This window comes from Manacus candei, unplaced genomic scaffold (assembly GCF_025592945.1).
Source record: "Manacus candei isolate 608988 ecotype Guabito, Panama unplaced genomic scaffold, ASM2559294v1 h1tg000028l, whole genome shotgun sequence".
NCBI classification, from domain to species: domain Eukaryota; kingdom Metazoa; phylum Chordata; class Aves; order Passeriformes; family Pipridae; genus Manacus; species Manacus candei.
The window spans coordinates 8,822,962-8,835,017 of NW_026138076.1; the positions used below are offsets into that span (position 1 = coordinate 8,822,962).

General features: G+C 38.7%; 1 protein-coding gene across 5 annotated transcripts in view; it reads right to left on the reverse strand.

Moving 5' to 3' along the window:
• The window catches only part of GABRA4 (gamma-aminobutyric acid type A receptor subunit alpha4), a 119,484-nt gene that overhangs the window by 58,078 nt on the left and 49,350 nt on the right, over window positions 1-12,056 (reverse strand). For 3 of the 5 annotated variants that reach the window (XM_051790011.1, XM_051790014.1, XM_051790013.1), the window contains exon 11: window positions 8,327-8,405. The exons of 1 other annotated variant lie outside the window; for it this stretch is intronic. In XM_051790011.1, the coding sequence (XP_051645971.1) occupies window positions 8,327-8,405 (79 nt within the window). Of the gene's footprint in view, window positions 1-7,424; window positions 7,647-8,326; window positions 8,406-12,056 lie in introns of those variants that run through there. One more of the 5 variants, XM_051790012.1, reaches the window with a different exon arrangement.

Below are 12,056 nucleotides of genomic sequence, written 5' to 3' on the forward strand. Positions count from 1 at the left end.
AAGAGCAATCAGCTTGCAGCACGTATCTGAGTTTACTAAAAGAGGTTTAAGAAAATGTGTTGAACAGCAAACAAAAATAGTACCGAGTGCAGGCAGAGCTCAAACAGCTGCATTGCAGTAGATGTTTGCTTTGAACATCGTGACAGAACAGCATTCAACAAAACTATCCAGTGCGTGCGCTCAAAAAGGATACCAGGATGCTGCTAGTTCTTGTACTCCCACTGACTGGGATGACAAAGCCACGAACACAATTGTCAGGCAGCAAGTAGAAATGAAGAACTGTGCTGAGGTGCTTTGAACAAAGGAACATAAAGATTTCTGTGATCACCTTACATCTGACTAGACTATGGGGGGGACACGGCACAGGGAAGGCAGAGCAAACAGAATGATGAGAGCACTAGAGACACACACTGAAACGGGAAGGACTGGCACTGCAGAAGGGAAAATTGCTGCACAGTAGTGAAAATTAAGGGTGAGGAATGGATTAGAGAAGAACCTAGAAAAACTAAACAACATAAAAACAAACAGTGAAAACTGTAAGGTCTTTGGGCCAAAGTCTATCTCTCCATGTGTACCTTCCCAAGCATGACCAATACAGGGTCCCTGGGGTTACAGCTGTGTAGCACACATTGGCGTTGGGAGTTCAACATCCTTATTTTCTTTTTAAGAGATTCTGAATTCTCAGCTATTTTTTTCTGGCCTATTAGCTTCTTAAAAATTAATGGGCCTACTTTCCTCATTTCATTTCCTTCTTACTATTGTCCACTTAGTTAAACCTTTTAACACTTGATTAGTTTCAGCCAAACTAATTCATTATTACTCTTATCTTTTCTATGATGATTTTAATAGTGACTCTAATATTCTTGCAAAAGTCTCATTTATTTTTCACCTGCCTCCAATTTTGCACAAAGCTTCTTGTTTCACAAGGATGTCACAGCATCCTTAATCACACTTTCTCCATTATCATCACCCACAAGTTTTGACTCAGAAATTAAAGTTCTTCTATTCAACAGACTGTTATTTCAATCCCTGCTGATGGGTAGATACTTCATTCTCCTGACTTTACTCATGTATTTTTATATTATTTCAGTACAACCTTCTATTATTATTGTTATATTTTTTCCATATAATATTTCTCCATCTTAATACTATTTTTATACAATAAGTAAAGTGTCATTATCTCCTATTTATTTACTAAGCAAAGAGTCCTTTATTTGTTTTAATTCCCTTTTAGTGTCTGAGGTTGACTGCTTGCAATTTTCTTTACCCATTCATCTTCTGACCCCTAAGGCATTTTACTTAAATCTTCACTTTCTTTTTACTCCTCGAAGGCACCCTAAATAATTCCCAAAATCCTTTTTGAGAGGTTCATTAATTTAGAAAGACACAGTGATTTTTCTGCATTTGAATCCCAAGTTTCCTGATCTTTTCTTTCTTTCTTTAAGGAAATCCCAGCCATCACCTTCACATCAGTTTCTAAGCTTCTTCTTTCTGTTCATCTTCAGCTCAGTTTGCCTCATTCACTGTATCTCATAGTTTAGTCAGCAAATTGAACATCTTAATTATAGACCTACTTCTGTTCTCAAAAAATTTAAAGAGAACTGACATATGTCAATTCAACCTAAAGATGTTTTCTGTTACAAGAACTTTTTTCACATTTTCAGAGCTTACTACACTATCTCTATATAAATTTATGTTCAACCAGGGATGCAGTGAATATTAGGAAAAAGAGGGTAGCCAGAAGAACATGTAACTACAGGTAAACAACTATCTATCTAGTGAGCTCTACTTTCATTGACAATCAAAAACTTACACCTAACCCTAAAGAAAGAAAACACAAACATAACCCTAAGGAATAACATTCTAAAATAATAAATATATCCTAATCAGAAGTATATAACATTTGTGCAGCGGTTAAACATAATATACTAATGCACCCAACCTCTTCTTGTCCCTTATCCTAATATACACTGACATAAGCAGCAAAAACAGCAGGTAATTAACAGTTAATCCATCTGCAACTTCTGCTTTTTTGATATCATATCTGCCTTACACCACAAGCCACTCCATCACTCTACGGCTGAAGTACTTATTCAGAAGGGTGTGCGGGTGGAGGGCTGGCAAAAAGAGAAAAGCAGGACCTTTTAGCAGCACCATCAGAAGAGAAGTGAGAACTTGACTGGAATTGCCCAGATGACACCCAGTTTCTGTCTCACCACTTGCCCCTATGTTACACATACTAATTCAACAAGGTAAAGCTGAGCTGCCACATGGTTAAAAACTAAAAGCAATATTGAGAACATCACAGTCTAACAAAAGCTTTTGTAAAAACTATACGTTGATTTTTTAAAAATTAGTATTTTGATCAGTTTACATACAAATGCAACCTCTTTGTTTTTACCTTAAAAACCTGAATATATATACCACGACTTTGAATGGGATTAGAAAAAAGCTAGACAGATAAACTGCCAGTTGCCAAATCACAATATGTGGTAAGGACAGTGGCAAGAGTCCTCATAACAAAGATGCAAACCCCTAAGAAATACAAGGAGCTATATTCACAAAAATACGGATCAAAATAATTAACAAACCGCACACTTGATTAATTTTTTCCTGAATAAAGGAAACACATCTTATTTTTCCTGAAGTATGGACCTTAAGAGATCAGCTAATCTAGACACATAATCAAGACAGGACCAACAACATTAAAACATTTCTGATACAGTTTTTTAAGAAGAAAAACAATGACAAAGATTCAAAAAATCATTAGACAGCCCTGTGGTGCAATACTATAGCAGCTAGCAGGTTTTTCCCCATGTCAAAGGTGTCCCTCATTGCTTAAGTGTCAACCTGTGAGTTTGAGTTCCCAAGCAAAATACAGAAGACTAAAAGGTAATCTTGCACATACAGATAACCAAGAGAGTACATGAAGTCAACAAGATGTAAACACATAATTAAAACCACTGAAATACACATTGGGGATGGATTAGTGAACTGGGACATGGTATTGTCATCACATGAACGTCCCTGATTTTCCCAGTCATAGAGACACTGGCCATCTTCTCAGTTTTAAAGTCTGACATAAATAAATTATCAGTAAAAACTACTCACTGATGGACATGGGTCATCATGCCCTGGGCTATTCGACACTATCAGCAAAGAGACATGAATCCCATAAAAGTTGATAAATGTGAAGGGGTGCAGTAATTTAGGCCAGGGTATAAAAACCTACTTTCAATAAGAGTCTACTCTCAGTTCTGCTCCAGAAGTAAATTGTTTACTATCCCCATACCTTTCCAATAATACTACCTTCACATTTCAAGTTTTCACAAGATGTACAACTTTATTTACTTGTTCTCAGCTTTTTAAAGGCCTTCAACAGGGATGTTATACAAAGACTGTCTTTACTGGCAATTGTAATTCCTGAAATGAAGAAAGGTATAGAGCTTTTTTCCTGTAATAGCTTGAAGTCAACAGCATTTAGGGTTTGCTTTTTTTATCCCTTAACATTTCCTGTTTGAGCATCATAAAAGCTGTTCTCTTTATGTAATTGTATCCTTAAATTGCTGTTTTCAATTTGCATAATGTATCATTTAAGTAAAGGTAAAGAAGCATTTCATCTTCATAATTTCTGCCACAGCTGAGATTGCAAAATTGCTTCTTGTTAGAAGGAAATTTTTAAAAAGTGCAATCACTGCAACTTTCCAGATGGCATCTAACATATTTTTCAGTCTGCTGCAATAGTATGTTATAGATATGCTTGCTATTCAGTTCAAACTAGGAAACATTTGCTCCAGCTGAGGTAACTCTTTTGGTCAAACTTTTTCATCTTGTATCACGTTTCTTGATAATTCCATAATTTTTTTACTTTCATAGTTCTAAATATTTTCTTGTATACAAAAAATTCTCTGCAAGTTTGATTTACCAGGACACTCTATTTCTCCATTGCTAATTTCTTTGCTATTAAATCTGATTAATTCTCTTCCACAGTCTCATTTAAGTATACCATGACTTAGCCAAAATGCCATTCTACATTTATCAGTCCTTGCCTCCTACTAACTTCGATTATCTTCTATTATTAATAGCAGGTATTGATACATGCAGTACCCTTTACTATGGACCGAGCAATATGGCCAGATCCTCAGAACATCAAGTTTCTCCCGTGGTTCATGTCTGATACTTCTCTGGAACTAGTTTTTATAGAGTTGCTGGAAATATCATTGTGATTATATTGAACAGTTTTGTGCAGGTCAAAAGTCCTGCAATTGATCTATAAATACGTATTGTTTGTAAAGGTTTAGTCCCACATTTACCTGAGCTTTTGACTCAGCAAGGCCTATGAGTCTTATACTTCTGTAAAGTCACTGGTTACATGCCTAAACTTTGGTTTAGGCAGTCCATTACAAGAGGCAAAGAACAAAGAGATCATACTGGTTGAAACAGTACTGTTGCTTGACTTAAGACTGCAAGTCAGACCCAGAGCTGCCTGTCAGAGGACAAGAAAACACTCGGAGTCACCCTCAAGCTCTTCACCTCAGTCAGGAATCTTTCTTATTTACCTGAACTCTCCTGTCCTCTCCGCACTTGAAGGCAAGCAGGATACACAACCTTATTGCATCTGCAGTACAGGGTCACAGCCCTGTGCAGATAGTCAGCAGAGTAAAATAAGATTTGCCCTTGATTTGATCATCTTCCTTTTCCAACATTTAGCATGCTACCTTCTCTGTCATCTCTCTATCCCCTGCAACTCTGCAAGCTGATGCAACCCCTCACTTGAAATTCTTTCATTAAACAAGTGTATTAAAATGGGGCATTCAAATCTCTGCTTGGCTGTTACATTAATCTTTTTCCATCAGAACTGGACAAAATTTCCAGGTTTTTCACTTAAAATTTAAAAATATTGGTTTTGCTGACTTGCAAACTTAGGCATTTTAAAGATTTCTTTTTCAATCATTGTTTTTCAAGCTCAATTTTAACACCAAAGAAAACAAAAATTTGTGATAATGTCATTTTTTATTACATCTTTCTTGGTCAAAGTAAGCTCTATGAAATATTCCAGCTCCAAAGAACTCCAGTACTTCCATTATGTTTAATTTGACATGGACTACATGGACTCAAGTGATCTGAAAGAAGATCTGATAAAAGGCAGCAAAATCAGCCACCTGCATGCAAAAGCCAGAAGGACTGTTTACTGGCAGACCTGAAAGACTGTTAAGAGTGCAGAGTTTATCTAGAATATGTGCACATCAGGCAATTGGTTAATGATTCAAGGAGCTATCACCATATGTTAGTCTGGGTGGAATAAGCTGTGTGATGTCTCAGGTGACTCATCTATATACCACCGCTTGGATGTGATCACAGGCTGTTAAGTTCAAGATCATTTACTTGTGATATCTGAAACTTTAAATGGCTTTATCCCAAACTGAGGGAGCATTAGGGTTATTTCCCAGATAATGAAAAACATTTGTAAAGGACCAAAATGTGATAATACACGTGATTTCGTTTTGAAATACAGGGATTAATGGCATACAATGCCAATAACAGCAGTCAAATTTGACCTTCACCTAGGATTATTATAACCCTGTGGGGTATTCCTTTGCAATTACTTTTAAAAATTCTACTTCCAACAAAACAGTTTGCAGCATCCCTCTACAGTACTTTGCTTCAAGGGACACAGGGACTCTTCTCTGCCCTGTTGCAGTCTTGTGCACCTATGCTATTAGGTTAAAACTGCTAGGACCTGTGCCTGCTGCTTAGGCCAGCTGGCACTGAACAGAGTTGTGCCATTTACTTCTCTTGACCTCCAAGGGCCCAAATTGGGCCCAGAAACCACTTGGTTAGCTGGTGCAAGCCAAAACCACCCCAAAGACTAGTTTAGGTGTTTAACTCTTAGCACAGATGTAGTCAAGAAGAAAAAAAAAAAAAAAAAACAAACAAAGATTAAATAAAATTATGTATTTCACAGAACCATAAAGGTTGGAAGAGACCTTTAAGATCATCTAGTCCAACTATCAACCTATCACCACCATAATCACCACTAAACCATATCCCCAAGTGCCACATTCAGATGCCTCTTGAACACTTCCAGTTATGGTGACTCCACCACATCCCTGGCAACTTACGCCAATGCTCAACCACTCTTTCAGTGAAAAATTTTCTAATATCTAATCTGAACCACCCCTAGTGCAACTTACGGTCATTTCCTCTCATCCTTTCATTTGAGACATGGGATAAAAGACTGAGCTCTTCTCACTACAGTGTCCTTTCAGGTAGTTGTAGAGATAAATGAGGTCCCCCCTGAGCCTCCTCTTCTCCAGGCTAAACAACCCCAGCTCCCTCAGCTGCTCCTCACAGAACTTGTGTTACAGACTGTTCACCAGCTCTACTGACCTTCTTCGGACTCACTCCAACACCTCAATGTCTATTTTGAAGGGAAGGGCCCAAAACTGAACACAGCATTCGAGGTGCGACCTCACCAATGCTGAGAACAGGGGAACAATCACTTTCCTGGTCTTGTTGGATACACTACTGCTGATACAAGCCAGGATGCCATTGGCCTTCTTGTCCACCTGGGCACACTGCTGGCTCATATCCAGCCAGTTGTCAAACAGCATCCGAAGTCCCTTTCTGCTGAGCAGCTCTCCAGCCTATATCGCTGCAGGGGATTGTTGTGACCCAAGTGCAGGACACAGCACTTGGTCTTGTTGAACATCATACAGTTATCCTCAGCCCCTCAATCCAGCCTGTCCAGATCCCTCTGCAGAGCCTTCCTGCCCTCCAGCAGACCAAAACTCCCATCCAACTTGGTGTTGCCTGCAAATTTACTGAGGTTGCACTCAATCCTGTCATCCAAATCATCTGTAAAGATATTAAACAGGACTTGTCCCAGTACTGAGCCTTGGGGAACACCACTAAAGACCGGCTGCCAGCTGGATGTAACTCCATTCACCACTATTCTCTGGGCCCAGCCATCTAGCAAGTTTTTCACCCAGTGAAGAGTTTCACTGTCCAAGCACTGGACTGCAAAGTATAGCTACTGCACTGGGTGATACCTACAAAAGCTCCTAAATAGATATGTAAGTGTGGTTATTTCTCTTCTACAGCAGGTATCTGAGAGGTTTATCTATTTGCCTGAGCAATTTATGAATAAAGTACTTTATGACAAAATTAACATAAATTGTTCTTGCATTTACTCATAACTCAGAAAACTCTTCATAAATTTTATTTACTTCAGAAACAATTCCAGTCTGATTAACTAGAGCATCCTTCTTCAGGAGAGCACTTGAGAATGTCCTCAAGTTCCACTGAATTCAATTATTAGTTTAGTTGAGGGAATCAGTTACAAAGAGAGATCAGGGACGAACACTGGGCAAAGGAAAGCAGGAACTGAATAGCTGAGGACAGAAGCAGTATATGGGACAAAGCCTAAACAAAATCAAAACAAAAACAAACAAACAAAAGGGGCATAAAACAGGATTTGAGATTAAATATGGTGCCGCTGTACTTTGGCTATTGTAGGAATCTGTACCTCACTCTTCAGTAGTTCCAGCACAAACACAGTCGAAAATATCTTCTATACTACTCTTGTGAGTCTCTTCATGACTCTTGCAAAATGCTCTATTCTATATAAGTTTCCCTAGAAAACTCTTTAAATAAACATGTTAGTAGCACAACACAAAGTTATTTGTATCTTGAATTAACTACTTGTGAGGTCATCTAACTTTAAAGACATTAATGTAGTACGTATTAACTGAATAGTGAAAAAAAGAAATAATGGTTACAGGGAAATGCAATAGCAATGCATTTGCGAGGACATAACCAATACTCATGAGGAAAAACCATGACAATGAATTAAGCACATGATTAAGTAATGATTTGGTTGATTTGCTCAATTTAGCACACCCTGCTCCTATAATAACAGAAGTAAGAGATGCTTACGTTATATAATTTACTCAACAAATTTGACTTTCATGTGAACAAAGTAACAATAAATCAAGCTTACAGGACACAAGAGAATGCTCAGGTTCATTCCCTCAGCTTTTGTTTTAAGCACCTGTAACCTACTGCTGCCACAGATCATTTCTTCTTTTATTATTGAACAACCAGACCACAGCATGTCTGAGGATAGAGGCTGGATACCTAACCAAGGATCTAATTTGGAGTTCAGTAGAAGTTTCTACATGGCCAAATCTAGACATTTTTGCAAGACTTGCATTCCACAGCATATTTGTTCAAGAAAAAGACATAAAAACAGTAAGCCCAAGATCTTAAAGTACCTTAGAAAACAAACAATTTGTTTATATTGTTCAAAATATGCCAAGATTACCTGAGAATACAGTTGTCTTTCCCTCCATCCACACTGTCAAATTTCCCTGTCACCTGCCCTTCTCTCTTCTTCCCCACTCCTAGAAAAAAAATGTAGGAAAAAAGGCCTTTGCAATGGTATCAGCATGATGAAGCATCTGCTTGGGTTGAGGTTCACATTCTCCTACAGATTTGGATGTTGGATTTCAGTGAGAGGAACCAGCACCTAAAAAGTTGTGATGACCAGCACTTCACCGAGGATTTGCAATCCAGATCTTCAGAGCAGAGGTTCTTGATTTTCCTCCTGTGGGATTCCTGGCTCCTTATCCTATTTTTATCAGAGAGTCAGAGTGTCTCAGAAAGGGATTTCAGAGATTAGAATTAGAGAGGAACTATCCAGAGGTGTCTCAAAGGAAAACACTGAGAAGACAGCATATCCTAATCTTTTCTCAACCACTTCTTTGGGCTTCAGTCAGGTTTACAGTGAGATATTTGTTACCTCCAGACTAAAAACTCTGGGTAAGTTGCTGCTAAATGCATTTTTTTTTCAGCACACTCTGCAGGTCTCATATTTCCAAGCATACCTTCTGTATTTTTCCCCCTGACAACAGCATATTTCTCCCTTACAGGTAGCATTTATATCCACTGTTTTTGCATTCCAATAGAGAGATCGTTCAGTGGCTAAATACTTGAAAGGCACATACAGCACATGAACAAAAGTTTTCATATGTAGATTTTGATGCACCTATTTGTCAGGTGCACCTACTTATCAAGCTTTGCCCACAGATGCCTTGGACAGAGAACCAAACAATCCATTAGAAACTAGCTCTTTCCAAACCTTTCTTGGCATACAAACACATGTATTTTGAACAAATTTCAGAATATACCAAACCAACTTTTCTCCCCATCACCACTTGCAATAGCAAGCTGATGGCCATTTATGTTCATGTGATTTTATTTATGTCCCAGAGAAGCCTAATTGCTCATATTTTAGAATGCAGCTCATTCACAACAACTTACAGAAATAAAGGCAAGATAAAACATGTATTATATAAGAACTGATTGAGAAAGGTCTGGCAGATACTGTGATACATAAGTGGTCACAAGTTTGATAACTAAATATATTCAGAAGCATCAACTTTGACTTCTTAGCTAAACTAGGTGGATGTGAAAATTATCAAAACCCAATATGCTGACAAGATCCCAGGCTCTTAATATCATAGAAAGAGAGGCTTCCATTTAGAGAATTGGAGTAGACTTAACAATTTCTCTCTTTATGTTGCTACATCACAAACAGTTATAATCTTTTCACATATTCAGGGATAAAATTTATCATACTTGCTTTTCAGAAGTGGTATTTATTGCAATCTTATATGCTGAAGTAAAAAGGGGCTACTAAAAAGGGGCTTTAGGGTAATGCCAGTTGTGCCAACTCTCAGATAGTATTGCTGCTGAGAGAGATTTGGAGCCACATGGACAGCATGGAAAACACACCTCCAATATCTCTTTCCCTGTGATAGCCAGGGAATCTGGTAGGGGGCTGCTTCTGCATTCCTAAGGCATCCCACCTTCTTGACCTTCAGCTGTCAACATACAAGGCCAAGCCTACATATGTTGCCTTCAAAGCACTGCTGTGCTTTATAGCTCACTATCAATCACACAACACAGATGCAATGCTGTTTGGAGGAGCTGAAAATTCAGAAAAAAAACACAAGCACAGCTTTCAGCCTGAACTGACAGATGTTATTCATTTCCATAAAAGCAAAGACTGTTATTAAGGAGAATAAATAAAGGAATCAAAGTCAATTGCATGGCAAAAAAAGAGGCTGCTATATTCCACTAGCAAAAATCATTCAGACAGTCTCAGACTTGTGTAAATAATCAGGCCCATTTAACTTCTGACTGGACACCTCTACCCTTGTAAAGTCTTTCTTTGTGCCCCATATGAACACATTATAACACCTAGTTATAGTGGTGTTGATATAGTCACAAAGCTAGGATGGAGCTCAAAGGATGTAGTGTCCCTGGGGAAAAATAGTCCTCCTATCACTAGATCTGTGTCCATAAACCCACATAATGCTTGGGCCTCTTCAGCTGAGTCCTATTCCCTTCAGGGCCAAATTTGTAGGCATTCTAACACCTGTCTATACATTACCTGGTGCTAAGGCTTCCTGGGTGTATAGGTTCCTCAAACAAGGGATCCAGAAACACTGTGAAAAACATGTATGAAATTATCTCCTGAACCACCAACTGAATCAGCCACTTTTGCCAGCTCCAGATCCTGGACAGACTCCTGAAACAAAACACCTTACAGCATGCTTCGAGGGGCCCCAGAGGGCTTCTCCTTTGCTATAACGGCCCACTGGCTATGGTGACTTCACGTTGCACATACAGTTATGTCAACTGGGAACGTGTTGTAAAATGGGTAGAAGTCTTTCAAGGTCTTTTATGGGCAAATAAGAAGAATTCCTCAGTCTGCGATCAGTTAAAAAAATCTAAAAAACAGAAAGAGTAGATACAACACTGGGGAGCCCCAAGTTGTTTGTGTTGTTTTGGCAGGCTCTCCCATGCTGTGAACACCACTTCAGAGTAGCTCTTTATTCAGCTTCTTGTCATCTGAAAAAGAAAACACTTCAATGCATTTTTAATGAATTTCCTCTACTTTGAAATGAAATTTTCTCAGTTGAGGAAGTAAAAATCTCCAAAGAACACAACAAAAAAAAATTCACATAGGAAACATATCCAAAATTACAATAAATGCCAGCAAGTACATCTGGACACATAATCCACCCTAGAATGTCTTTGGCAACTTGTCCCAACAGCCAGAACCTGCTAGGTTTCCAGAAAGATTCCTTTAATACTATCCCTCAAGGTTGGTACATAATTCCCATCCAAAGGCTTTCATCAGCATTAAAGCCAGTTCAGCAATACAGGTAAGTCCTCTACTCTTCTTAACAACTACCCTCCAGCATCACTTTCCAACAAATCTGAAAAAACAAGCCTTTGATCTATAATTTCTCTTAAGTCCTGCTGGCTTAATCACATCAACTCACGCCTTCATTTTCTCTGACCTAATAGCATCAGGTTGTGACCAGTTCCTTCCTGCACTTACACTGGGATTACCCTTCACCTTGTCTTTTGAATTTCTCGTCCAGCCTCACTCACCTGTGCTGAAGTCAATACAACTTCCCATCTCTCTATGCCTGCGCTGGCTGCCCATCCTGACCTAACAATTGCATAAGCTATGAAGTCACACGGGCTACATCCAGCCTTTTCCCAGGTGTTTCTTCACTTATACCTGGAGCTGTCATCTAGTTTGTTTCCTAGACAATTTTGGTCTTACCATCTCAGACCATCTAACAGGCTGAGCAGGTTTTAACTTTCATACATACCAGGTCAAAGGCTGATCAGTAGATGAACAACGACATTCAGCATTTGTGACCAAGATTTTTGTTCAAATAAAGGCATACTTAACTCTGTCTTCTCCAGAACCATTCCAAAAGAGCATCCCAGCTCTATGCATGTGAGACTGAGCCCTGCAGAAAGGAGGGAGGAAAAGGGGAGAAGGCAGTGGTAGACAAAAAGCCAGAACCTGATTTCCCCAACAAGACCTCCTCAGCTGGTTTTTTTCTTAGAAGTACTAAACATTACACACAAAAATAGAACATTTTAATGTGAATTGAGGGCACCTATTCCCAACTCAATCACAGATTTTTCACAAGCCTACAGTGAGACCATTCGGACAGAAAACA